The sequence below is a fragment of the Sceloporus occidentalis genome, unplaced genomic scaffold (assembly GCF_023333645.1).
Source record: "Sceloporus occidentalis isolate IW3139 unplaced genomic scaffold, rSceOcc1.0.p SCAF_205, whole genome shotgun sequence".
Taxonomy (NCBI): Eukaryota; Metazoa; Chordata; class Lepidosauria; order Squamata; family Phrynosomatidae; genus Sceloporus; species Sceloporus occidentalis.
The window spans coordinates 457,057-484,736 of NW_028317185.1; the positions used below are offsets into that span (position 1 = coordinate 457,057).

Below are 27,680 nucleotides of genomic sequence, written 5' to 3' on the forward strand. Positions count from 1 at the left end.
CTGCGGGTCGTGGGGTCCCACTTCCCACTCATTTCCCCCTTTAAATGGGTGGGTGTCCCGCGAACGTCCTCCGCCATCAGCAGGAAGTCCTGGTCGCATCCCGCAAGTGGGGCTCCGTGTAAATTCCAGAGCCTAAAACTTCCCAGGTACGGTGATCACGTCTAGCCACTTTTCCAAGACATGTATATTTCACATGTTTCTGACGCGTACCCATAATTCTTCACCCTAATTCCATCATGAACTCTCAGGGTTTTTGCCCCAGTCTCGGGCTGAAGGGGCAGACAGTCTGGAGGTGACTCTTTCCTATTCTCCCCGCTGTGATCATATAGAACTTCCAGTTGGCGCTTTCACTAGCAATATGCTATGTCTGATATGCCTGCTTGATTTCAGGTGACTCAGTTAGGTGTATCTCTATCGAATGACAAGTCAAGGTTTCCATGAAGACAGGTATTGGAGCCATTTGGTTAACATTTGGCGGGTTACTGGAGCCTGAGCTTCGGGGTGGACTATTAAGGAGTTAAGAATTGAAGCTCATTCAGAAAAGCTCCAGTGGTCCTAGAAACGTGACTCTGTTTAATAATATTCTGGCTCACGAACCGGTAATGACGTTATTTAATGGCACCAGCCAGGCAAATACATTATAACGGAAGCAGCCTCCTCCTAAATAACATATACACGATGCCTCAAAAGTGTCCATGTTTAGTTGTGCTATTCCCTCTTTAAGACCAAAATCCCTCTGTCCCTCTTTCCTAGGGGGTCACGCTGTAGGGGGGTATCCCCAGAAACATGCTGCTAAAAGGAGCCATGTTGCTGGAGCCTTCTCCTCGGTACTTGTGGATCCTTGGTCTCCTTACATTTGTTAATTCTCCGCTTCAGCTGCCATGTGTTTTATCTCTAATGCTTAGTGCTCTGTCCTGGTTGTAAACAACAGAAGTGCAATACTGCGAGCTAAAAGTCAATAATTTTTGTCGCACTCAGCGGACAGCACTGGCTCTGGCGTTAGGAGCTCTGCTGAGAAGTGACAGGATATTGTGTCGGGACGTCACGCTGTCGCCTTGTCTGAGGGGGAGGGCGGGGAGGAACTGGCAGGTTCGGGTACCGTGACTTCCGGTATGGGTTTGGTCCTGGAAGATGAGGTGAGACTCCGAGTACACCTGCCCCCGGGCTGCGTCCTTCCTGGGGTCTGTGGAGGTATTGACCGGGCACGGGGGCGGAGGTCTGTGTGTTGTTATTGGTGGGGCTTCTGATGGATAGGAAGGTGGGACTGGGTGGGGGGGTAACTTTCTTTATTGGCTGTAAAGGGACCACTAAACCTGTCAAGGTTTGCCCCTCAGTCACAGGTTTTTTACCCCAATCTCAGGGTGAAGGGGCAGATTCTGGGGGTCACACAGTCTGACTCCTCGATTTATTCATTATAATTTAATAAGAAAAAGCGCAGGCAAAAATATTATTATATCCGTATATATTATATATAATGCGGTATCTCGCTCTGTATTTACAGCGGAGAAGCGCGTACCGCTCGCTGTGATCTGATAAGATTCTGTCTGGGCCGGTTATGGAGCGGAGCCTACCCTGGTAACCCGAAGACGATCGGAGGTGAGATCTTTGGGGGGGGGGGGACCGATTCCAATCCGTAAAGTTTGCCGGTTGCCCTGGCGACGCTAAGGCTAACTCAGCGAAACGCGTAAACCGGTGAGATTGCCCGAACCTCAGGGCCACGGGTTCAAGTCCCGGCAGGGTCACCTCAGCCCTTCGTCCTTCCGAGGTCGACAAATGAGTGCCGTTGACTGGGTAATAATAAATCTGTTATTCTCCTGCCGGTTCGGTTAATACCCAGCGCGTGTATAAAGGTGACATATAAATACTGGTTTAATGTTATCACTTGTTTTGGGTATGAAGGCACCTTTGCTTAACGTTACTTAGGGTGACGGGTGAGCTATTAGAAGAAAATGACTTGTCTGGGTTGGTGGGGTCAGAGCTGTACGTGTCTCTTTGGGGCCAGGTAGTGCCTAGAAACTAGTCTGGTGGTGTAATTCAATACTGAGAAGGTGGTAGATAAGTAGAACAGCCTCCCAGCAGAAGTAGTATTTTAAACAATTAAGCAAATGAAACATGCCTGTATCTAAGGTTAAGGTTTGAGTGTTTATATCTGGAAAGTGGAAACCGGGCGACTAGACGGGAGAATGGGTCTGATCTGCCAGCAAACTTTATCTTCCTATGAGAATTCAGTTATTTTGTGCAGGTCGCATATCATTCTTGTATTCTCTTTCTCCAGCCTGACGCGGATCCCACCATCTCTCTTCTCGGAAGGCCCACGCGTTTCGATGAATTCTGTTTCTCCCGCGGCCATTCAGTATGGGAGCCCGGAGGGGTCGCGACGGGCCGACGGACGCAGGAACCTGACGAAACGTAACGATCAGACCAAGATGGGCTACCAGGCAGCCGGCCGGGAGAGCGATACCGACGAGGTGGATAAAATCAAGAGCAAATTACTCACGGCGTGGAACAATGTCAAATACGGTAACTATTTCATCTCAAAAATGTTTTAGGGCAGGAATTCTTTTTTTTTTTTTTTTTTTTTTTACCCCGTTCTTGGAGACATAGGTCAGGGAAAGCGGGAAAAATAGAATTTAATCTCCCTTTGATCCTAAAATAATAATTATTTTATATTAAAAGTCTACCTTTCATGATGAGGTGAGGCGCTCCAGGGCAGGGAACGCGAAGGGTTCGGTCGGCCCTGAGCTGCCGGAGAGGTAGTTTGACTCTATCCTCAGGGGGCATATCTTTTTTCCTTTTGTTTTTAGGCTGGACGGTAAAAATGAAAACTAATTTTAGCACCGCATCACCCCTCTACTTGCTCGGAGTACTCTACAACTTCAGACTAGATGGTGAGTATCCGAGGAAGACTCGATAACCAAAACTATTCACATCGCGGTCGCCTGTACGATGAGGAAGTTACCGGCTCATCACGCTGTTTCTTTTTTGCAACTGGAACGTACTTTTGGTTTATTTAGGCTCTTTTGTTCCACTTATGGTTGTGTAACCTAGCCGCTTCCTCCTTTTATGAACTTTTATGAAAATAATAACAAAATAACTTTTTAATAATTTTATATTTTATTATTATTATTACTTGATTTAATATTTTATTTTTGTAAAAAAAAAATAAAAAAGAATACAAAGCTGTGATAACTGGTGTTACAAGTAAGGTTTTTCCTTAGTTATTATTATTTTTAATAATAATGAACTAAAAATTGTAATTTAATATTTTATTATTACTTGATTTAATATTTAATTTATTTATTTTTTTATAAAAAGATACAAAGCTGTGGTAACTGGTGTTACAAGTTAAATTATTATTTATTTTACTAATTATTTATGAACTCAAAATAACAAAATACAATTTTAATAATTTAATATTATGAACAATAATTTTATTATTATGCCCACTTTTGCATGGAGCAGACAGGATTATACACAGAGAGGCTATTGTTTCATGCAAACCGGTATAACAAGATTTGGATAGGATATAATTTTTTTTTTTAATTATGGTGAAAGGTGTAATTATTGAAAACACAAGAAATCTTTATAGAAAATTGCAGTCTAGAACATATAATTTAATGCAAACTGATCCACGTTTAGTCCAGTAACATTTATACGGTTGGAATGAGAGATGACCAGCGTGATAAGTCATCTTGATGGTGCGCCTTTATACTTAATGCATGTCGATGTTGTTTTTTGGTGTGAGAGTAAAATTCAACAGCATTTTAATTTAAAACGGGACTTTCCTGTATGGGGGCTGCCTATGCCACTTTCAAGTAACAGCAAGCTTAAAAACCCTATTCTAGCAGTGTTTTGAAGAAAAATACATTTGTCACCGTGTATGGAGGACGATGATGATGATCCTAACCATTAGACTACCGATGGTATCTTCTACATTGCCTCGTTCTGCTCCTACCTTGTCTGGGCGAGTAGCCAGGACCTTGAAAAATATGTTCTTCCTCCCTTCATCTGATAATGAACGTGATACAGAGCTTTATTGTCCAAATACTCAGGAGAAAGCAAACTTATTTTCTTGGCAGAAGCAACACGGAAGACCTTGGTGGATCTGCCAGGTCATTTAAAGGCTTTTTAAAGGGAATCGGTCAACTAAACGATGCTAGGAGTGCAAAAGATACCGGTATATTTCGCATTGTGGACAATGTTACCCTATGAACATTTATGACAGACATTATTCACCTACTCTCTTGAGTCTTGCACCAGTTTTTTTTTTTAAAACTTATTTAAATAAATATTAGGACCGTATAAAATCCACCTAAGATTCTACTGATCTCCTTGCTTCAGTTCTTCGGTTCTCCTGATGTCTCTTCCTCGGAGCTGTGGTTATAATGGCAGAATTAAGTATGTTACTTCTTCCCGTTACAGAGGACATAGAGCGTTTCCAGAACGACTTTGTGTCTCGGGTCTGGCTGACGTATAGAAGAGACTTTCCTGCCCTGGAGGGGACACCGCTTACCACCGACTGCGGCTGGGGGTGCATGATTAGGAGCGCACAGATGCTGCTAGCCCAAGGCCTGCTGGTCCATCTTCTGTCAAGAGGTTAGCGTGGATCCCAGGAAAAAAAAGTGTCCTTGTTTGCTTCTGTATAGTTAATTTTGGGGTGTTTTTTTTCTCATTTTGTATCTCAGTGGTGGTAGAGTCACACAACCTAATCCACCCGACAGAATGTGGATAAAAGCTTTCATGGCTTGAGAATGATGAATATCATCTTGTTTTGGGATTTAAACATATACTCTCAGTCACATGTTCCAGCAATAGACCTTAACAATGAATCAGTAGGTGAATAAACAAGTTATTTCTAAATGGATTCACCTTTTTAGGTATAACAAACTAATGTTGCTTGCGTTACCCTGTTTGACATTAGAATATTTTCTGTTCCTGATCGGCTGTTCTTTTTGCCTCTTACATTACACTTATTTATAGCATGTCAGCAGATTCTTTATTCTCCTCTACCACTTCTGTTGGAAGACTCTTTCACTTATCCACCACTCACCAAAGTAAAACATCTAAGCCTCTGAACCTCTATTTTTATTTCATGCTCTCCTGTTCTAACGTTTCTCCTCCTTTTGAAATAAACTTCCCTCCTGTACTTTGTTAAAACCCTTTATATATTTAAATGTTTCTATCACATCTCATCTCTCTTCTTTCCTCCAAGCTGGACATATTAGGATCCCTTAATCTTTTTCTAATATGATTTATTCTGTAAACCGTAGTTGTTACTACAAATCCCTGTATTATCTTGTTACCAACAATTCCCCCAATGCTATAGCATGCTTTATGATTTTAATGTCACAAATGCATTTTATTACATTTATCAATGTTAAACTGCAGCTTTCACATTTTCAGCCATCCTTCTAATTTATTAAAATCTTTAGCCTTCTTCCACTAGGAATGTCCAGAACCCTGAGAATCTTTTGTAATATTGTTATTAAAGGCTTTAAAATGATGGGCCCCGGTACTGATCCCTAAAGAACCCCACAAGTAACAAGTCCTTCCTCCGAATATACTCCATTAACTCTAACCTTCTGCCTCCTGTCGCTCAACCATTTCCTTATTCATTCAACTATTTTAACAACCAAACAATGCGATGTACGGGTCTTCTAGTGTCAAATGCCTTACTGAAACCTAGACATGATGTACATTAATGTCCTTTCTTTCTTCTTCAGAATGGTTTTGGCCCGGCTCGTTATACACTCAGTTAGTAGACATGGAACCCATCCGATCGTCCTCCAACACTCTCCACTTTGGCCCTGCTTCCTTAATGAAATACCCTCAGGACCGAGCTCCTTCTCCCCGGAGCGCTGTGCCTCACCGGCGCCACCTACAGAACCCCCATCAAGAGCAGATCCACAGAGACATCCTACACTGGCTGTCCGACCACCCTAGCGCTCCGTTTGGGTTGCACCGCATGGTGTCGTTAGGGGGCAGCTTTGGCAAAAAGGCAGGAGACTGGTATGGTCCCAGTATCGTGGCGCACATTTTGCGGTGAGCAATAGATACAATCCTCTCTAACAAGCAGCAAGATTTATATGTCAGGGGTGTCCACCCTGCGGCCCTCCAGCTGCTGCAGGACAACATCTCCCATCCTCCTCAGCCAGCCCCTTACCTGAAAGAGCATTATGGGAGATGTAGTCCTGCAGCAGCTGGAGGGCCGTAGGTTGGACACCCCTGTTATATGTATATTAAAGTTCAAGATAATGTTATTAAATTCAATGTGTTTATTGTGCTAAAAATGCATGTAAATATCTGCTTGAGCGATCTGTTCATACGTACTTCCTGATGATGTCACAGCTTAGTTAAGAAATGGATAAAGTGCGTTAGCCCAAGAGAAATGGACTCTGTTGTTGAAGGTGATTCAATTGGGCCAACAAAAGAAAAGCTACATAATGTTACATAAACTTTGGATGTTTCCATCTGAAGAAGAGACTTCTGAGCTCCTGAAAGCGTATGCAACTTTACTTCCTTTTTTTTTTTTATGTTGGCCCAACGAAAGGTATCGACTTTGTTCAAAGTTAGAAGTCGGTGCCGGAGGTCGTTTATTGTAATGACTGAGAATGCACCTGTTTGATATTATTTCTTATAACATACGAATTGCCTATATGTCCGGATGGCTTATTCAAAAGAGCAGCGGGCAACCTCTTCCTGGTAGTCTGGCTCATATCATCGATTTAACTGTTTGTAACTTGTTTAACAACTGGTGTGTGTGACTCGGGCTTAGGAATCCCAGGGGAAGTAATTAGATGTGTGATAAATTACACAATGATTGATGAGTGGCCATCTTCCACTGGCAGCAGTCCAAGAGTTAAGATGTATTATGACATCATCACACCTGGCAGTGTCATTCTCTGGAGAGCTGGCATTTTCAGTTTTCGATCCTCTCTTCCAGGAAAGCTTTAGAGAGATCGCCTCAACTCCCAGAGCTGTCTGTCTACGTGTCTCAGGACTGCACAGGTATGAGAGTGAAACCAGCGCGGTCTCATTCATGTACCGCATGAACGTGGCGGCCAAACGGAGGAATAACCGCGATGTCTGCTTTTTTATATTCAGCCGAGTTTTGGGAATTAAAAAAAAAAAAAATAATCTCCCGTTCTTAAAGCTATATGGAATCTTACGCCTGATTTCAAAATACAATGGCCCATTCTGTTACATTATATGATGCCTGTATCTAGGCTACCATTCAAAAGTTTGAGGTCACTTAGCTGTTTTCATTGAAAACAAGGACATTACTGACTGTAACATAATTGGAAAGGGGATTGCCACTGATCAGTCGGCCTTTAAACCCCTTCAGTCCCCTTAGGACGTACATGCATGTCCTAAATGCTGTGGCCCATTAGGACAGGCAGGTACTTTGTTGCAGCGGCAGGCACCTTTTCAACAGCCTGGACTGTCGGCATCGCTGATCGTGTGTAAACCGCCCTAATTCCCCTGATAAAGACCATGTATAATTTGTGGGGGTTCATCAAATATGGAAATGAGGACCACGGTTTAACAAACATATGGTAAAAATGACAGTTACTCTGTGCTGACCCCGCTGCCATTTCTGACCCAGTGTACAGAGGAGATGTGGAGCAGCTGCTGGGGGGAGTGGATCCTGCATCCGACACCTGCAGTGCTGGGAGGGCAGTTATTATTCTGGTGCCCGTGCGTCTTGGAGGAGAAACATTCAATCCGGTGTATAAACACTGCGTCAAGGTAAGAACCGCAAGCGGGGGCTATTACATCGTAGTGAGTGAATGACGTGATTCAGGAGCAGGGAGTCTGTCCCTCCCCCCACATGGTGACACAGACAGGAAGGGGCTATGGGGCACAGAGTCTGTCTCTCCCCCCGCAGGGTGATACAGACAGGAGGGGGCTATGGGGCACAGAGTCTGTCCCTCCCCCCGCAGGGTGACACAGACAGGAGGGGGCTATGGGGCACAGAGTCTGTCCCTCCCCCCGCAGGGTGATACAAACAGGAGGGAGCTATGGGGCACAGAGTCTGTCCCTCCCCCCCGCAGGGTGATACAGACAGGAGGGGGCTATGGGGCACGGAGTCTGTCCCTCCCCCCGCAGGGTGACAGACAGGAGGGGGCTATGGGGCACGGAGTCTGTCCCTCCCACCGCAGGGTGACAGACAGGAGGGGGCTATGGGGCACGGAGTCTGTCCCTCCCACCGCAGGGTGACAGACAGGAGGGGGCTATGGGGCACGGAGTCTGTCCCTCCCACCGCAGGGTGACAGACAGGAGGGGGCTATGGGGCACGGAGTCTGTCCCTCCCACCGCAGGGTGACACAGACAGGAGGGGGATATGGGGCACGGAGTCTGTCCCTCCCACGGCAGGGTGACACAGACAGGAGGGGGCTGTGGGGCACGGAGTCTGTCCCTCCCACCGCAGGGTGACACAGACAGGAGGATATGTAGGACTGTGTCTCCCGGTCTGTGCGGTCGCATCACTCCTAACCTTTCTATCATCGTGTTTAGGAGTTCCTGCGCATGCCGTTTTGTTTGGGCATTATCGGTGGGAAACCCAAACATTCTCTCTATTTCATTGGTTACCAAGGTTAGTATGGATGTGAAATGAATCCTTATTATTATATGGCGCATGCTGCATGTTATCGGTGTGTTGAGAAACAAGTGGGTTTATTCACTAAGGGGAGAGTTGACAGGAGTTTGCAGGAGAATTCTGTTCACTTACATTATATGCTACAAAGGTCCATCCCGAAGAAGCTTTTGCTACAGGAGGAGCTCGGCTGCCCCTGTAAAATGTATAATTAAATTAGCGAGATTTCTTTACTCTCCCTATACATTGACTTATACATTCTGCAGGGCCAGCTCAGCCTTTGTAGCTGGAGGAACCTGCCAGCGTCGGCCCTTCATAATGAATAGTGAAGTGAGGGAGTCGAAGCCACGGCTTTCCCTTTAGCGAAGTAACCAATGATTCATAAGAGCTCTGCCTTTCCAGATAATCATTTGCTGTACCTGGACCCTCATTACTGTCAGCCGTACGTCGATACCAGCAAGGAGGAATTTCCTCTCGAGGTAAACGTCCGTTACGGGGAGTCCCGCGTCCGGGAGAAATCGGTGGGGGGGAGGCTAGGGGGTCGGCGTTCGGCCAGCTGTCCTGTTTTAACACATGCCCTGTTTTTTAATCCAGTCCTTCCACTGTAATTCCCCTCGCAAAATGTCCATCACGAGAATGGATCCCAGCTGCACCTTTGCTTTCTACGCCCGAAACCAGAGAGCGTTCTGCGCCCTCTGCGACCATCTAAAGGAGGTAAATCCTACAATCACTGAGCGTTCATTCAGAAGGCTGCGCGTCTCCTCGGACGTCTCACCCGTCTCCTCTCCTCCGCAGGTGCTGAGCTCCCCGACGGCGGAGGAGAAATATCCCGTGTTCAGCATTTCGGACGGACAGGCTCAGGAATACGGCGGTACGGACCGGCCGCAGGGCTCCCGCGCACCACCCCGTGGACCACCTCGCACCAACAGGACGGGAATGGCTAAGAGGCCCAGCTCAGATGAGTTTGAGTTCCTGTAAGCTGGGGGGGGGTCTCTCCTCTCTGTACCGGACGGACTCGCGGTATAACCCGTCCAAAGCACTATTTTTGTTACTTGAAACAGTGTGGGGCCCAATCGAGAAGGACACTGGTGTCTAGAAGTACAGGCTTTAAAGAGTTAACCGCTATTAAATAAGTATAGCGTTGGACCGTGTTAGCCATAGAAAGAGACGAAGCGAACTTGGTAAAGATCCCTTTATTGGCTGACGAGAAAATCAAGGTCTCTTCTTCAGGTATCAAGTGCCTGAAGAAACTACCTAGATAGCCTTCAGAGCTTGCACTCCGTTATACGTCAGTTACCCAATAAAGGTATCATCTTTACCGAATTTGCTTCCTCTCTTTAAAATAAAAACCAGCTTCAGAGGAATAAAGCGTATCTGGGTTTCTCCTTAAATACATTGACATCTTATATAAAAAGTTTAGAGCTTCGGTTACCCCCCTGTTGGGGATTAGTCCCAGCCGTCACATTACAATTGCCGAGGGAGTTTTTTTTAGTACAGAAAAGGGTTAATTTGCCCCATGAAACCCATTAGACTTGGTTCAATAAATGTATTTAAGGAGGAAACAAATACCAGCTGCGTTCTTCTATTTACTGATGAACCAACAAAAGACTTTTCAGCTTTTGGCTCTGAACCGTATACTCAGTGGTGTGTTTATGGGGGTCCCGCAGGACCTGCGTCCCACCCTGGAGGACAAGTCCGGCGCAGACTGTGCTAGCGCAGCATAGATACCCATCGTGTGAATGAGTTGTTTGAAAAGCAGGTCTCTGATTGCCCCGACTGGCGAAACCAGGGAGCTTATGGCCGTTAACAAGGGAGAGGGGCTGCCTAGCGGACCTAGGCCAGTATATGCCATTGGGAGGTGATCAAAGTCGCCATCAGCTTATCCCATCGCCTGGCTTACCCGGTGCGGAAAGCAAAAGCTTACCGATGGGGTATTATTTGTATTTAATGCTAATAACCTAAATTTTAGTTCCTTTTCAGATTCAGGCTGCCCTTTTAACATATAACGGTACTGTCACTAAACGCAGAGAAGGCCTTCTCAGTTCCCCAGAACACGTCCAATCGGCTTTTCTATTTATATATTTTTTTTTTATTCTTGAATATAATAAAAAGGACAGATGAGGAATGGCAGCTAGAACTCCACGTGATGGGAGTCACCCTTTGACTTGTACTCATTGACAGCAGGGGGGCGCTATTCTCACATGTATTGAGTATAACGGAGCCCCCTCTGCTGCTGTCGAAGCTCTGCATACAATACACTGGAATACATGTCTGTCTGTCCGTTTTAAATCAGGAGAAAAAAGTACCGAAATCTGTATATTCGGAAAATGTTTTATTTATGTAAGGAAATAAACCTTTTTAAACCGGCGGTTTGTTAAAATGTTCCCTGCCTATATCTAAGCGCATCATGAATGGTGAATACGAAGATAGCGGTGGTTACTAGGCCTTTTGCAGAGTCCGCGTGTCCCGCAGCGCTTAGTCCTCCTTGGCGCTCTTGTTCTTGCTCTGCTTCTCTCTCATCTTCCTCCTTTCTCTTCCCAGCTGTCTGTATCGCAGCCGCTTGGGGTTCAGGCCGTAGGCGCGCAGCCTCTGGCCGCTGAACTCCCGGCCTCCGAGCCTCACCTTGCTGCCCAACAACCTCCCTCCCTTCCTTGACACTTTCCGCCTCTTTTCTTTTGGGGATCGGGTAGCTCCGGCTTGCTTGGGGTCTGTCTGTCTGTCCTCCGGTAACTGTCTCTTTACCCCCTGCTTTGTAGTATCTGGCTCCAGGGCAGGGGCCACCTCCGGTCCCGAGTTCTTCACCTTGTCTGCTGTAACCCCGTGGCCCTCAGCCGGTGTTCTGCTCTGCGCTTGGCTCTTGGCGCCCCCCGAGGGAGGATTCTTCGCAGACTCCTCGTTGTGTAGGGGGCTGTTTCCGGTTTCTTTCTCGCTTGCTTCGCTCTCCCCCGGTAGCTGATTCTTTAGTTTTTCTCTGCGTTTCTTTCCTACTTTGGGCTTTGAGGATGTTGCCGATTCAGGTGTTTCCTCGCTGTAATAAATGTGTAACGTTTAGGGTCCAGAATGAATACATTTATTTATATAGTGCTAACAGATGCCGTGGCGCTGTTACGATAAGAAAAAGGTTTGACACTTTAAAATGATTAGAGATCAAAACCTACTGTTACAGCAGGAGAAGAGGGCCCTGTTCTTATGAGCTTACATTTTATAGGGTACAATGTGGCACTAGCATGGGGAGGGGTAGATATAGAAAATCCACGTGAACTACGACGCCAGGGCAAATAAAACCTTCATACAAAAAGAGGATACTCAGTAAAATGACGACAAGTCCTTCATTACCTGCATAGATCCCTGCCCATCAATATATATACAGTGCAGGTGGGTAACCTGTATAACGTAAAATAACTCACCTCTGAGTCAGAGATTTTAGGATCTGTTGCTTCTTCCACATGTTCTGGGCTTTCTGGGTGTAAATGTTCTGATCGTGGCTCTCCTCCTTCTCTGACCTGAGACATAGAGAAGCGCATCTGTCACCGGCCCCAACTTATCGCACCCGCTAACGAGGCCGCCCGAATATCAAAAACACACCGTGAGCGCTCACCTGTACATGCAGGTCTTCCTTAAGGAACACCATCGGTTCAGCTCCTTGTCATCGGCTGCCAGGACCTAAAGGGGGGGCAGAAAGTAGAAATAAATGCATAGACCAGAAGAATTGCTCTAATCTGCCATCAGATTCCATATTCGATGCGTAGCCTCATAATCTGAACGTCCCTACTGGATACAGATCCTGCTGACTGACGGGAGTCGGCAGCACCTGCTGTCGGGATTGTTGTTCACGTCTACACATCGCTGTGTCGTAGGATTACAACCAAACAGGTGAGCGGTGGTTGTGATGTATGGAGGAGCGTGGATATATCACCCTGATCCACACTATATATACCACCCCCCACGCGTAACTAAGCCGTACGTACCTCCTCGGTGGTCAGTCCAAAGTCGCAGGGCAACACCTGACGGTATTTAAATCGGCATGGCAGATCATCAATAATATCCTCGTAATCCAGCCGATAATACTCGTCCAGATACTGCTGGAATGTTTTATCATCTGCAAAAAGGGACGTCATCAAACTTACTGCGCGCTTATCCCATGAAACCCTTCAGAGAAGATTCAGGGCATTTAAAAGTGATCCACGCATGGCATTAACCACAGCGGAGACGATATCTTTAAAATAGAGTATTTAGCCCCAGAACACCCCTATGGGTTACCTTTTGGCGGTGAACAAATATACGCATACTGGACTTTTCAGATAGATGGACTATCAGCCAAGGCCAAGTTCAGGGGGTGGAAACTACCACAGTCCTAACAACTCACGCTTTAGTGAATAGACCCCTGGAGGAGTAAATGCCAGGTAGTCGTTTGAAGACCACCTCACCTGGGTTGAAGACTGGTTTTTCTTTGCTCACGACTTCTGCAAATCTGGATTTCCTCTTCTTCTTCCCGCCTTTCTCCATCTCCATGCGGAGTTTCTTCCGCTCCTTGCGCGCCGGTTGGTGAGGGGCGTTGGGGTCATAGTCGGCATCCATCTGGTGGAAGATGGTGATCACAACTTAGCGTGGAACACTGGTCTGCTAAATGTTATTATTAACTTCTTTATATTAGCGGCCTATGTGCAAACATTTATTTCTAAAAAGATAATAAACAGAACGCAGAGGGAGCGGGGTGACGAGGGGAAAGGAGCCGTACCACAAAGTCTGGGTCTTCACAGTGAATCTGGAGGTCTTCCTCTTCCCCCCACTCCTGGCTGTTTGTGGCATCTTCTTCTTCCGCTCCTGTCCAGGTGTCCCAGTTCCAATCATCTGTGAGACGGGAGAAAAGGTAAGTGAGCCCAAATATAAGAAAGGGAGGAGCGAACACTGAACGGGGAGGGCAGCAGACGATGGGTATGGAAACGCTCACCTTCCAATCCTTCATCCTCAAAATGTGGCTTCTGTTCCTCTTCTACCCCATAGTAGTCATCCCCAAAGCATTTCTATCCAACAGAAGATGGTAGTTGAGAAGACTGTGGTCAGTACGGTGCTCACCCAAACCTACTGCCCAAATACCAGCTGGTACAACCCATCCTCACCGCCATGATCTGGTCATGCTTCTCGGGGTCAAAGTCCTCCAGGAGGTCTTCTTCGTTGACACCCAACGCTCGTTCTCCGGTCAACTCCCGGAGCTTCTCCAGTCTGTCCCACACCTCCTTCCTTTTTAAGTTCTTCAGCTGCTTCAGCTCCTCTTGTTTCTTCTCTTTTTCCTGAAGTTGAGATAAAGTAAGAGCTTAGTGCCAATATCCTTCATGTTGGAGCTCCAGCAACATGATGGCCTCACAACCATTCCATTCATATAAATATGTACATCTTCACTAAGAGATTAATAACAGTGACTGAACTTAGTAAGCATGCGGCCCTATCGGCCACCGGCCTGCCATGCATTTCCCCAGTGTGCCAGAGGCATGGGGTAGGCATAAGGCTATACTGACTATCACAAAATCAAGGACCAAGTAAGTTCTACGGGATAAGGAGGGCAGAGACATGGACTGAACTAAATTCCAAATGCCAGATGTTTCTACAAAAATGTGATGTCATCAGAATAACAGTTTGTGACATAATTCACTGCCTTTCCCTGTTCCTACCTTCTTCTTTCTCTCTTTTGTCTCCTCTCTCTTCTTCTTCCTGCGGTCATCCTTCTGTCTCACGGACTGTGCGATGGTCCTGGGGAAAGTTTTTATCTGGAGGAAAGGCAGACATGTCAATCATATGAAGATACATACTGGGGGGGGGGGGGTGTTAGGCACTGGGGCTGAAAAACGTAAATCCCCTTAAAAGACATATTATACCCCAAAATAAAAGAAAGAAAGGCATGACACTCAGTCAAACAGCACTAGATAGCCGCGCGTGTTGCGCATAAAAAGGGCCTGTCGGGGGGGTCGTGTACGCACCAAATCCGAATCCGGCTCTTCAAAGCGAAAGTTGTATTTTCTCTCGAAATCTTCCTGTTTCTTTAGGAAAAGTTCCCCCTCATCCTCAGAATCGGACACATGCGGAGCTTCCTCCAGAGCAGGAGCGCTGAGCGAGCAACGGAACTCGGTGTTATTACAGAAACAACTACTCGGCATCACTATACCCGGCTGTATTTTAGTGTCATTTATGGTGTTAGTGGTTCGTTTTGTGGCGGATATCTGAATGTCTCTTAGTTTCTATGTGTTACATTAAGTTCTTATAAGAAGCGTACATATGGCACCTGTCGGACAGGTAGGGTAGAGGGTAGGAGGTAGGATAGAGGGTATGATAGAGGGTAGGAGGTAGGATAGAGGGTATGATAGAGGGTAGGAGGTAGGATAGAGGGTATGATAGAGGGTAGGAGGTAGGATAGAGGGTATGATAGAGGGTATGATAGAGGGTAGGAGGTAGGATAGAGGGTATGATAGAGGGTAGGAGGTATGATAGAGGGTAGGGGTAGTGGAGCTCCTACGAGCATTTACATCCTTTGACAATATCGGTTGGGGGAAGTTGCTTCCTGACCCTCAGATTTTCAGATAGAGCGCAACATTTTCATTAAGGGCGTTTCACTCACCATTCGTCCTCTTCGTCGGAATCCTCTTCTATATACTCCTTATTCAGGATATAATCCCGCAGGAATTTCTCCCCTTCGTCCAGAGCCGGATTAGACCAGTAATCTTTAAGGTAATTCTGTGTTCAGAGAACAGCAACATCATTCCGTTGCCGATCCTGAACGGACCCTTACACCAAAAAACTCCCCGAAACGCTTCAAACTACCCCAATGCAGCCTCTACACCCCGGCGGTGCCCTGCTGAGCTCTCTCTCCACGAACCCTGCAGTCACCGGACTCACCAACTCCTTGACGTCTTCTTTGTCTTCTAAGTCCTTCTGACCTTTTAACCACGCCAAGTATTCTTCCTCCTCTTGTTCCTGTGAAACGTAATTAAGACGTATTAAGATAACCTGGTAAACCGGTCGGAATGCCGTGTGTCACTCGCACGCGGCTCACCTGCTCCTTCTTGCTTTTAAGGCGCTTTGTTAGCAGGTTTGCTGTACTCTCCTCGTTGTCATCACTATCGCTCTCCTCGACAAACTGGCGAAAGCTGCAAATCACGAGTCGAAACCAAACCATTAGATATTTGCATCTCTCACCCTCCGTCTACTAGAGATGTACTCGTCCAGGTCGTACTGGACATCCGGGCAAATGCCCTGTGGCCCGATGCCAAGCAGCGCTTGGTCAGTTACCACCACACCGCAGATCCACCTCTCGCATCATTTATCTGCCTCCGGCCCATTTATTGCCCAGTCCGGCCCACAGCTCTATATCTCTGTGTCAATCGGCGGCATTGTTTGTTATCTGTAATGTTCCGAGGCCATCAGATGCCGTGCCCGTGACACTCACCTCTCTTTGATCTGTTTTTGTTCCTCCAGGTACGTTGGAGAACGAGCTCGCTGTGGGACATAAAAAAATTGGGCTTTAATTACTATTTAGAAAATCAACATATTCTGCCGGTCAATAAATATGAATGGGGAGGACAAACAGGTTGACATACAGTGAGAAGTCACAACGGGTCGTGGTAACAACTGTAATCGAGGCTGAAGAACCAGATGTGAGAGGATAGATTAGCAGTCTCAATACCGGTCCTCAAGTCACACGAAGAGTCAAGGACTCGGGAACTACCTTCTCGATGTCCTGCATAACTCGAGTGCTTCAAGCGAGGTTCTGATCTAGACATCAGATCATGGTGCCCACCCCCCGTGGGGCTGACCCCCTAAACGGGTCACTGCGGTTTTGTTCTAATAACTCATCTCTGTCCAATACGATTTACCTGATCGTTTATGAAGTTGTCCTCTTCATCTGACTCTTCTTCATCCTCATATTTACTTAAAAAAAAAAAAAGGGAAATCATGTTTTTTCCCACTTCTGGGCCAATTATATGAGACATAGCAAAATAAAATGTAAAAAGTATCCAGATCTTTACTTTTTTTTAAATGTAGCAACAAAACCCAACCCAAATCTGGTTGATCCAGATCAACAGCAGAGACGGGGCTGCTCTACTCCACCATCACAGCATTGGGGCTCCTGACTCGTGCAACCGTGGAAGGTGAGTATGGGACACCCCAGAGGTGGCAGTGAGGTTTGGTACCCGGGAAAAGGGAATTTGGAAAGCGCGGGCAGCCCCCGAACCACCAACCGTCTGCAAAACCACAGCCACCGGAATCATGCCATGAAGAACCAATTGGAGGGGGGCCTGGAATCTGGTATAATAGGGGACGAGGTGTAGGAGACACGTGACTACGGGTTTGGGTGGGTTGCCCAGAGGAGGAGGAACGTCTCACAACCGGTGGATAATTCTAGAGTCTCGGGGAGGAGTAAAGGAAGCATATAAATGGAGAAGTCTCCAGCCAACTCTACGGCACGGTTGAGCGCCGACGGTCCTTGGTGCATTCGCCGCGCCCTCCATCGCTTGCTTTGTACTCCTTACCCTCCTTTTTCGAGGATAACTTTCCGCTCGTAGTCTTTCAGGTACATCGGCTTCTCTTTGGAGGATTTACCCTGTTTGGCAGCCGGTGAACCTAGAAAACAACAATAGGCAATGACTTCATACTGCGACGGCCAACACAAGGGCTTATTAACCGCGTTTGGTTTATGCAGACGATAAACTGTGGGCCGGTTAGAGGAGATCGGCGGTCTTGCCCGTTTTATACGTTGGTTGGCTGGTCAGATACCACAAGCCAAAAATCTTACTTTTCACAAAAGTACTGATTTATGTAACTATTTCTACCTACTTTTATTATTTATGATGCCAAATCTCACCTTCTTCGGTGTAAAAGGTAACATCCTCCTGGTATATTTTGGGATCCTTCTTCTTGAGCAGAGAAAGAGTTCTATAGAAGTCTTTATCCAACGCGGGGTCAATCGTCTAAAGAAAAACCAGCAGATGTTACCTTCAACTATCTGTACATGCAGGAAAGAGCTAGGGGCATGGAGTGAACACTGGGGGACACAGACAGGAGGGGGCTATGGGGCACGGAGTCTGTCCCTCCCCCCGCAGGGTGACACAGACAGGAGGGGGCTATGGGGCACGGAGTCTGTCCCTCCCCCCGCAGGGTGACACAGACAGGGGGGGCTATGGGGCACGGAGTCTGTCCCTCCCTCCGCAGGGTGACACAGACAGGAGGGGGCTATGGGGCACGGAGTCTGCCCCTCCCACCGCAGGGTAACACAGACAGGAGGGGGCTATGGGGCACGGAGTCTGTCCCTCCCACCGCAGGGTGACACAGACAGGAGGGGGCTATGGGGCACGGAGTCTGTCCCTCCCACCGCAGGGTGACACAGACAGGAGGGGGCTATGGGGCACGGAGTCTGCCCCTCCCACCGCAGGGTGACAGTCTGTCAGATCCATTATACTCACTGGCTCTTCCTCGTCTGACTCTGAGCTTGAGTTGTCGCTGTTATCTTCTGTGTCTCCATAACGATCTTTAACTAGAAGGACAAACAAGACAAGAACTCAGCGATAATTCCAGTTAAACTCAGACGTTCTAAACAACCAGAGAGCCGACGGCGAAGCATCCCAATAAAACCCATTCCTTGACCCAGCAGCAGGCGTTTCTTTGCTCGCCCAAGGTTGACGCTCTACATACTCCGACCTGCAGCGTGGGGGCGTCACAGCTCCTCGTCTGTGGGGTTACCCGATGGCTACTTGAGCCATTCAGTGATAATTTATACATATCGGGGCTTCGTTACAATCCCAGTATCCCCCGCAGGGTACAGTCTGGTGCAGTCGGTCACAGAAGTCCTCTGGCCAGCAGAATATGACAGCATTTTGTATTTATTAAAACAAACTAATCACAAAATCAATCAAAATCCACCCCCCCTCACTTGGGCAGGATGAGGAATCTGTTTTGTGGCCCCGCAGCGAGCATGCAGTATAAAGCGTTCACTACTGACAGCTGGTGCTGGTCATTAACATTTGCAGCAGGACAAACGGGCCTTTTATGTGTTGAATATAGTGTGCTGCCCTGCAGTATGTGGGATGTATAACCAGGCAATGTCTCCCCACACACAGCAGGTAGCGGCGTCTAGAAATACCAGCGGGGCCACCCTGTGAAGCCGACATTCACTTTAATGCGCGTGACACCCAGTAAGTGTATTAGCCTCTACTGGGAGGCTGTTCCATTTATCTACCACTCTCCCTGTGAAAGAGGGCTAACATATTCCGGAGAGCTGTACAATTTCTGAATTGGGATGCACGTGTAACTACGTGCAATCACTTATAAAAGATACATGAATAATGGTTAATAATATATTCTCCGGGGCTCACAGGGTATTCATTCACTGACACGGTTATAATGTTTACATTCGGTCGGTATTTGGCTAAACCGATCGATAGTCACTGTAAATAAGGTGAGTAATACGTGTTTCGGATTAGTGTCTTTATTGACTGTGCGTATTATTAACATAACGTTATTTATGGGGATCTGAGGAAAGCCCTGGACCGGAGTAACGGCTGGGACTGGTGTTTCAAGCAAAAAAAAAAAAGTTATGTAGGAGGTCCCCGGGGCCAAACCGGGCCCTTGGGAGATGACTCACGCCGCTGCAGCTCCTCCTTCTCCCGGTACCGATCGTAGCGTTCAGCGAACTTGCGATTTATCTTGAGTTCAGCCATGCTGCTGGTGACCCGGAAACACGTTAGTGACGAGACCACGCCTACTTCCAAGCCATGCGTTCCAACGCTCCCAGCCAGCCAATCCTGAGAGAGCTCTGAGAAACTTACCACGACTACACTTCCGCTTCCTGCGTTCCAAAATGTAGCAAATCAAAGAAAAGGAAGGCGTGGCTGATTTCTGATATGAGCGCACGCTATTGGAGGATTTCAGAAAGCTCTATTTAAAGGGAACCCGGAGGATCGTTATGATAAAAGTAGTGCCCAACTAATAAAAGTTATTGTGTTTTTACCGCTACAGACTAGTCATTGATTCATTCTGGCTGCCAAGTCCATGATGTTACTTTTTACACGTGTCTGGTGAGTGGTGTTTTAATGCACAACCTTCTTTACGCCAAAGAGTAGTAGTAGATAAGTAGAACAGCTTCCCAGCAAAAGTGGTAGATGCTAATACAGTAAGGGGATTTAAACATGCATGGGATCGGCATACGGCTCCTGAATCTAAGACGAGACCAGCAACCGATTAAGGTCGGAGTCTTTACTGCTGTCAGATTCTCTGTTTCAGCAGCAGGTAAGCAGTCTAATTACTATTGGTGATGTCTGTCTGCAGCAGATCTCAGGTGCTTTAGGTGGTCGGTCTCATCCCTCCTAGCATCTTGTGTGTGGGTGCTCAGTTTATTAAATGGTTAAAAGAGGACCTGGGATTTAACACTTTTTCTGCTGTAGCACCGCTTTCTATTCTGCAAAGCCTGGTCTCTATGACCTTGGAGGAGTGAAAAAGCCTATACCCTGCAAGGGGCAGAAAGGACTGCTGGGGGTATTATTGTATGCTTGTGTGTAGTAAACACCGCTACTACTTATGGCTGGCATGCTGATTTTTAAGGGGTAATTGGCAAGGACAAGTTTAATATGTGCCATACGTGGCTAATCGGATATTAACCGAATTTTGTTCTCGAGCCATAAAGAGTATTATTATAAGAGGAAACTCGGAGATTAAGACCGTAATCTCAGGCAAGAATTCAGGGATTAGAAGGAAAGCAGAATGAAAATAGATTACAGAATTTAAGAACTACTTACTCCGTGTTCTATAGTTTTCTTGTTCCTGTTGGAAAAACAGAGCAAGTCCACGGGGCCACCACCCCGACATATTCTACTCATATAGCAGCGGGAATAAGTAAATCCTGGGGCCACACGTACCCGCGGACAAAGGTGGAACGGATATGTCTTAGAGCCTCCTCCCCATAATCTTAGGGTGACCAGTGTAGGGTTCCCCTCGTATTTGGGAAGATTTACCCTGTGATTCAGTTGGGTTTTTTTTTTGTTTTTTTTTTTGTTTTTTTTTTTAACCTCTGGTGACCACGAATCTGGACCCAACAATCACATTTTGTAGTCTCTATGGCTTGGGGGTCAGGTGTTGCCTGACAACAGACTGTTTGTAGTCTACACCGTGCATCGATGATCATATTGGGAATCCCCAGGAGTTCTGGGCTTCATCCTTCGAGGTTGGAGGCAGATCAGGGATAGGTCGGTGGGGCTCACAGGGTGTAAAAACGCTCTGAAAGCAGCAGTTCCTCAACATTCGGTCATCGTTACAACACAACCGGTAGACCCCACGACCAGCCAGGTCCAACATTATAGGTGAAGCCCTGCTGATTCCCCCCAGTACAGCCATTTGGGTCCCAAGGGGAATATTGATTGTGAAGTCCCCCTTATTTATACTCAACCACCAGAACGAATTACTAGTAAGCCTTGAAGCTCAGCTTGTTGTTGGGTGCTTGGTCTTTGGGGTAACATCAGGGCTCAATCTGAGGGTGACCACCAACAGCAGAGAGCCAGACTCGCCGCTGGTCCCCATCATACAGATAAACCGGGCAAATGAAGATACACATTTTGGGCTCGACTAGGCGGACCTCTGCTAAGCGGCACGCGTAGAGTCTTGCTGGGGGATCTCTGATAACTTTTGCCTGGCCACTACTGAAACGAGACTTACGGGGGGGTGGGGGGGAATGCATTCCCAGCAGAATCTATGGATCTATTCTGCTCCCTGCGAGGGCACCGACCTTCCCAGACAAGCAATACTGCTTATAAATATCAGATAACAGCGTTATGGTGAACCAGGACAAAAGTACATTTATGGAATCAAAGCGCCTGATAGTACTTTCCTAAGACCCCAATCTGCCTGTGTCCCACCTGCTGTAAGACCTCAAACCTTACACGTTCCTCCCTCTTGTTAGATTCAGGCTGCTGATTCCATGCATGCTTACATACCCTCACTGTATTACCACGTCTGCTGGGAGCTAATCCACATACCCACCACCCACTCATGTTTTAGCATCTGCCCCTCCCACCGCAGGGTGACACAGACAGGAGGGGGCTATGGGTCCCTCCCACTGCAGGGTGACACAGACAGGAGGGGCTGTGGGGCACAGAGTCTGTCCCTCCCACCGCAGGGTGACACAGACAGGAGGGGGCTGTGGGGCACAGAGTCTGTCCCTCCCACCGCAGGGTGACACAGACAGGAGGGGGCTATGGGGCACGGAGTCTGTCCCTCCCACCGCAGGGTGACACAGACAGGAGGGGGCTGTGGGGCACGGAGTCTGTCCCTCCCACCGCAGGGTGACACAGACAGGAGGGGGCTATGGGGCACGGAGTCTGTCCCTCCCACCGCAGGGTGACACAGACAGGAGGGGGCTGTGGGGCACGGAGTCTGTCCCTCCCACCGCAGGGTGACACAGACAGGAGGGGGCTTTGGGGCACGGAGTCTGTCCCTCCCACCGCAGGGTGACACAGACAGGAGGGGGCTGTGGGGCACGGAGTCTGTCCCTCCCACCGCAGGGTGACACAGACAGGAGGGGGCTGTGGGGCACGGAGTCTGTCCCTCCCACCGCAGGGTGACACAGACAGGAGGGGGCTGTGGGGCACGGAGTCTGTCCCTCCCACCGCAGGGTGACACAGACAGGAGGGGGCTGTGGGGCACGGAGTCTGTCCCTCCCACCGCAGGGTGACACAGACAGGAGGGGGCTATGGGGCACGGAGTCTGTCCCTCCCACCGCAGGGCGACACAGACAGGAGGGGGCTGTGGGACACAGAGTCTGTACCTTCTACTAAAATTGCCCGATATGGTACTTGAAACAAAGATAATATTCAGGCCCTTTAATCAAATTCAGAAATCCACACCAATGCATTTGTTTTATTCATTTTTATTAACCCATTGTTTATTCATTTTAAAAACGGCAGATAAATGTTGACTCTTACAAGTTAAACTGACACCTATAAATTAAACATCAATTCATAACAATAAAATAAGCAAATATTCAAGTTCACAAATATTAATTTAAGTAAAAAAAAAAAAGTTAATGCAAACGGTTCCTTCAAATATTCAATAAATATAATTAAAATCAAGCAAAAAAAAAAAAACTATAGAAAAATTTCAATCAATTTTGGAAATTCATTTGTATACATAAAAACAAAACAAAGAATTAAGGTTTGTAGCAATTGTGCAGTCTGCAGGACGCGTCTCTAAGGCACGTATACATTTTTTTTAAATATCAGTTGGCATGGCGTGTAGACATGAGACCACGATCGCCTCTAGAACTGGCCCTAGAACCGGCTCTAGAACCGACCAAACTGAACCCAGAAGGAGCTCTTGGCCGTTTTAACCCTACAGGGGTCAGAAGCGGTTTCTGTCCCGGAGGATGTCTACAAGCGACCTACGATACGACCGCTCCGGCTCGGGTCACTAGAGAAAGAATGTTAAATACCGGGACCTGGTATTTAAATGGATATGAAGACATTTCTATGCATAGTGTTAGAGGACTATTTTACTTCAAGGTTACCAGACAGCGATATCGTTTGAGACATAAAGTCCGGTCTTTACAGTATTTCTTCAGGTCTGAAGAAGGACGGCGTCTGATCTATACGTAGCAAAGACTGGAGTCGAGATCCAAGCGGCTTATAAAAGGAGCCTCTAAAGGCTAATTGAATGAGGGAGAAAAAAAGGGTTGGATGATATTTAACGGCCGAACGAATACGTTGGGAGTCGGATGGGGGGGGGGGGGGGTGAGAACGGTTTGTATGCATACTGCAGAATGTCCTTGCTGGGCGCCACTAATGCCAACGGGGATTAATGCGATAGAGGTGTGCGTGCGCGAGTGTATGCCTCGGGTTGCTAGTGGCCTTCTACAAGAATATGACTGTGAAAGCTACTATTACGGGGTTTTAAAAAAAAAAGGCAGTCCAGTAAATAATCAGCCTTTTCTGAGAAGAAAGAACAGTAGCTCCTAAAATGTCTATGGATAAAAATCCCGGTTGACTATTGAACACATATGTGTGTATTATAAATATAATACATATAACATACACCCCCCCCCCCCCCCCCCCCGGCAACGAGGCTCCATGCAGAGTACCGCAAAGACGTCTGTGGCACCCATGGAGTTACAACACGGCACTTTTACAGAACCGCCCCGGATCCTCGCTCCCCGGGTCTGGAGATAGCGCAGCCATCCCACGCGCGCTTCGGGCCATTGTGGAGCGATGTGTGGCCGCCACGTCAGGGGATTTACCGACCGGCAGAGTGGGAGACAGATAGGAAAGTCATTGTTTGCCAATCTGCCCACTGCCGGCGGGTAAATGAAAACGGAGCACATTGCAAAGGGAGCGGGGGCCGCGGGGACAGGCAGCGGAAGCGTAAAGTATCTCTATAATGTGGCTACAATTAGTAACATCTTTAGGGAATCGCTGCCTTCTATGTGTTTATATTACAGAATATAGTAGTTATATAGGATGCTTTTGTTCACAGCGCTGTAGTGATTATAATTATCACTAGTAATGCGGGAGGATGGGGGGGGGTAATTGTAAACGTACAAATAATTAAACATGACCTGAGTATTAGCAGAACCGTACAATACACAATACACATTTTATACATACACACTGCAACGGCCCACGACCCATTGCTTTCAGCCCTCAGTTTGTCTGGGGGGTAAGTTCTGTCGGGTGCAAGCTACCCCGGCCCCACTTAAAGCCCACGTCTAAAACGGAATTCCCTATAATACAAGCCGCAGTACTGGCCCGACGTGGCAAACAAAATGCACCTCGAAAACGGACACATTGCACAATACAGAGATAAGCACTGCTTCAGGTCGCGGTACAGCGTACCGTACCAATTGTTTCTCGGACGCATTACCAAGACTTTGGGTCTCTACGTACTTAGTTCCAAGAGGGCTGCCAGGCGAGGATCCAAGATGGCGGCCAACTGCGGGGGAGTGTGCCCCTCCCGGTCCGAATGTGCCAGGTTGGAGCGCGAAGCGAGGTAAGCGATGACGGGGACGTGGCCCTCGCGGACTGCTAGGTGAATAGGAAGGGAACCAGAGGCGTCGGGAATATTGAGGTCAGCGCCATACTGAACCAAGACCTGGAGGGTGTCCAAGAAGCCGGATCGAGCCGCGTCGTGAGCCGGCGTCGTGCCGTACGAGTCCTGAATATTGGGCGAGGCGCCCTGTTTCAGGAGCTCAGCTGCCACCGGCGTGCTGCCGAACATCATAACCTGCCGGGAGAGACGGTGACAGTGAATGGATAGACGCGGCGGCTGCGCATGTCTCGTACTTTGGAACTTTGCATTCAACAATGAAAACGGCAGACATGGAAAGACTAACTCAAGTAGGTTAATCCATACTTAAGACGCTCAGCTAAGCCCAAAGCGGCATGGCGACCCTGTACCGGCCCTGTATAAAGCATACTTAAATTAGGGAGCTTCTGAATGTCACCTCATAAAACTATACATGATGCAGGGCCAGCGTGCGTTGCAGAAAAATGTACTAGGGATTTCTCCTGAAAAGGTAACATAACCGGGAGGCGCAGAAAGCACAAAGAAATAAAAGATGCTGCAAACAGGGAGAGAAACTATTAAAGGGGATTTTCCACTGTACATTTTATTACCGCCATCACTTTAAAAGCATTTTCACAAATATTGTGTTTTCTTAAAAAAATAATAAAAAAGAAGAAAGTTTGGGCCCCATAATATAATATTTTCAGGCATCTGTTCTGATCAGAGATTGGATCACTGGGGGCCAAAACCCCGCTAGCTGATAAAGTCTTTGAAAAGAAAGAACCCGATCCGGTCAGAAATCCCCTGAGGATACCCACAGTGAAACGCGTAGGGTTAATTATACCGGATTTTATTTTTTTTGGCCCTTTTGATATATATTAGACAGGGTTCGGGCAGTGATGCTACTATGCCTTGTCCAGATGGAGGTTACTGAGGGACAGCTTGTCTTTTGCATGTCATTAACGTGTATTGATCTCTATTGTAGCTGTATTTAGATTTATTATTTTTTTTTATCAGATAGGGTTCTCTCTTTTCAAATAGTTTATCAGCCAATTGTATGAATTCTCGCTCTGTTATCTGCACCCAATCTACCAACACCCAGACTCTGCCTGTGGGAAACAATAGAATGGCTCAGTCTTAATCACACTACAAGACACTCTGATTAATGAAAATCTATGGGGGATCGGACTTCATTAGCTTTGCCATAAAGCATCAGCTCAGTGCGGTGTTGGAGGTGGGAAAGTCACCCAAAATATCACATGACCGACAGCAATGGTGGCCTCCAGGTCTGCAGATAAAAGGGAGTTTATTGGGACAAAACGAGGTAAAACACTTTTCTTCCATGAGACTTTTAAAGTACACGTAGACATTTCTAATTAACCCCTGAGTTCTGGGTGTGGATGCGATTGTCTGCTAATTGCACACACACCCATAGTGTGCAGGGAGTGTCACGACAATGGATTTAACCGTCGCATCAAACAATGGGAGCGCCTCAGCCCCAGGGATGCGGCTTCTGTTGGGTCAGAACAAATACGATGATGGACGGTGTTTCTCAATACACAAGCGCTATTATGCCCCGTGGAATAAACGTCGATTGTCCTAGTTAAACGACGCAAAATGGGACAAGAAAGAATTGCAATACGACGCCAGCTTTTGGAATAGCCATGTATGTGGGCAGGCAATTTATATTCGTGCAGAAAAGGACAGAATAGGGCTGCATTAAGATAACATTGGTTTGCACTTTATTGGTATGATCTAAAATTGGCAGTTTTTCCCACCTGTAGGGCAGTCTTTCCGAAGCAGTTCAGACAATCGGGGTGGATCCGGTCCTGCTGAAGGAGCCTCTTCACCTCCGGGACGTCTCCCTGAGCTGCGGCCCTCGTCAGGCGGTCTCCAGCACCGGTCTCTTGCAGCAACATGGGGGACAGTGGGAGAGAGGGAGCTGTGAGAGAGAGAGAACGAGATTACATTACTATACTAAAGCAACGCGGCGTATTTCAGACATGTCCTGGGGAGATAAGCTGAAGGACAGATCACGGCTACAATTGTTGTACAATATGAATGAATGTAGCAATGTTGGTGCAGGAAGCGCGTATTGGTTTCAGAGTAGCGATAAACACCGGTAATACGGTATTTTTTCAACCTCAAATAGCCGAGAACCGCTTTATGGACCTCTCGCAGACGAACATAAAAATGGCCAACGGAGAATACAGACCGTGCCTTTGTACTACGCACAAAGATAGTTGAATAACATTTGATCCATACTTGGTGGTAGCCTAGATCCTCGTATATGTATACACTACATCAAACGCCTCGACATCAATACACAACCCGGCACGCTTCGGCGTGCATGTAACCCACTGATGTCTAATCTTAACCCTCTAATGACACAGTTAAAGCAAGATCGTTCTTACATTCTAAGCACAAGCATGCTGTATAGATCAAAAGTTTTTTTCTAAACACTCCTTTTAGAGGCAAGTATTAAGGATTTCCTATTATTGCTATGGATGCGGGTAACGTTACTGTATATTTTTTTTAATCATACATGTTTGCATGGCACGTGCTTGGCTAGTGAAGCGACTCCGCGAGGGCGGTCACACTTCTACTCATAGAGCGCAAGAACCTGCGGATTTGTTTCCCTTTTTACGTTTAATAAAAGCGTTGCACGCGGATGTTTCTTAGAGAGTTACTGGCATCCTAGACATGGTCTAAGTGCCCCCACGTTCTTCTTACCCACACGGGGAAGGTGATGCAGAAGGACGCAGACCATGGGATCTATTCAGTAAAAGGAGAGCCGTTTTTCCGCTCCTATACATTATGAAGGTCCATCCCCAGTGAGATTCAGCTGAAGGAAGAGCTTGGCCGGCCCCGTATAATGTATAGTTAAGTCCCTGATATTTCTCATTAAATTATATCTCACTAGAAAAACCATTCGTAATGAAAGTAAAGCGAGGAAGCTAAAAACCGCAACTCTGCTGCCTCCTGCTTTAGTGAATAAGCCCCCACGTGCTTGAAAGGATGGCACGTCTGTGACAGGGGTCGATCTGTACGGAGC

The 27,680-nt window shown here is 47.1% G+C and overlaps 3 protein-coding genes across 3 annotated transcripts; 1 reads left to right on the forward strand and 2 right to left on the reverse strand.

Moving 5' to 3' along the window:
• Positions 1-2,324: 2,324 nt before the first annotated feature.
• Positions 2,325-9,574, forward strand: LOC149277918 (cysteine protease ATG4D-like). The gene is made up of 10 exons (XM_089502558.1): positions 2,325-2,520; positions 2,805-2,888; positions 4,423-4,596; positions 5,724-6,042; positions 6,944-7,008; positions 7,607-7,749; positions 8,518-8,596; positions 8,999-9,075; positions 9,191-9,310; positions 9,392-9,574. Exons 1-10 carry the CDS (start codon positions 2,325-2,327, stop codon positions 9,572-9,574), a joined length of 1,440 nt encoding a protein of 479 aa, XP_089358684.1.
• Positions 9,575-11,071: 1,497 nt separating this feature from the next.
• LOC149277919 (protein KRI1 homolog) lies at positions 11,072-19,302 on the reverse strand. Its single transcript, XM_089502559.1, has 19 exons — positions 19,227-19,302; positions 18,049-18,119; positions 17,451-17,556; positions 17,119-17,209; positions 16,462-16,516; positions 16,035-16,084; positions 15,642-15,735; positions 15,485-15,562; positions 15,207-15,322; positions 14,572-14,698; positions 14,266-14,361; positions 13,717-13,887; positions 13,548-13,620; positions 13,335-13,447; positions 13,024-13,174; positions 12,565-12,695; positions 12,195-12,259; positions 12,004-12,099; positions 11,072-11,624 (listed from the first exon to the last, which is right to left on the reverse strand). The coding sequence occupies exons 1-19, from the start codon at positions 19,300-19,302 to the stop codon at positions 11,072-11,074; spliced, it is 2,313 nt and encodes a 770-aa protein (XP_089358685.1).
• A 5,197-nt stretch (positions 19,303-24,499) lies between these two features.
• Positions 24,500-26,544, reverse strand: LOC149277920 (cyclin-dependent kinase 4 inhibitor D-like). The gene is made up of 2 exons (XM_089502595.1): positions 26,404-26,544; positions 24,500-24,844 (listed from the first exon to the last, which is right to left on the reverse strand). Exons 1-2 carry the CDS (start codon positions 26,542-26,544, stop codon positions 24,500-24,502), a joined length of 486 nt encoding a protein of 161 aa, XP_089358721.1.
• Between the last annotated feature and the right edge of the window lie 1,136 nt (positions 26,545-27,680).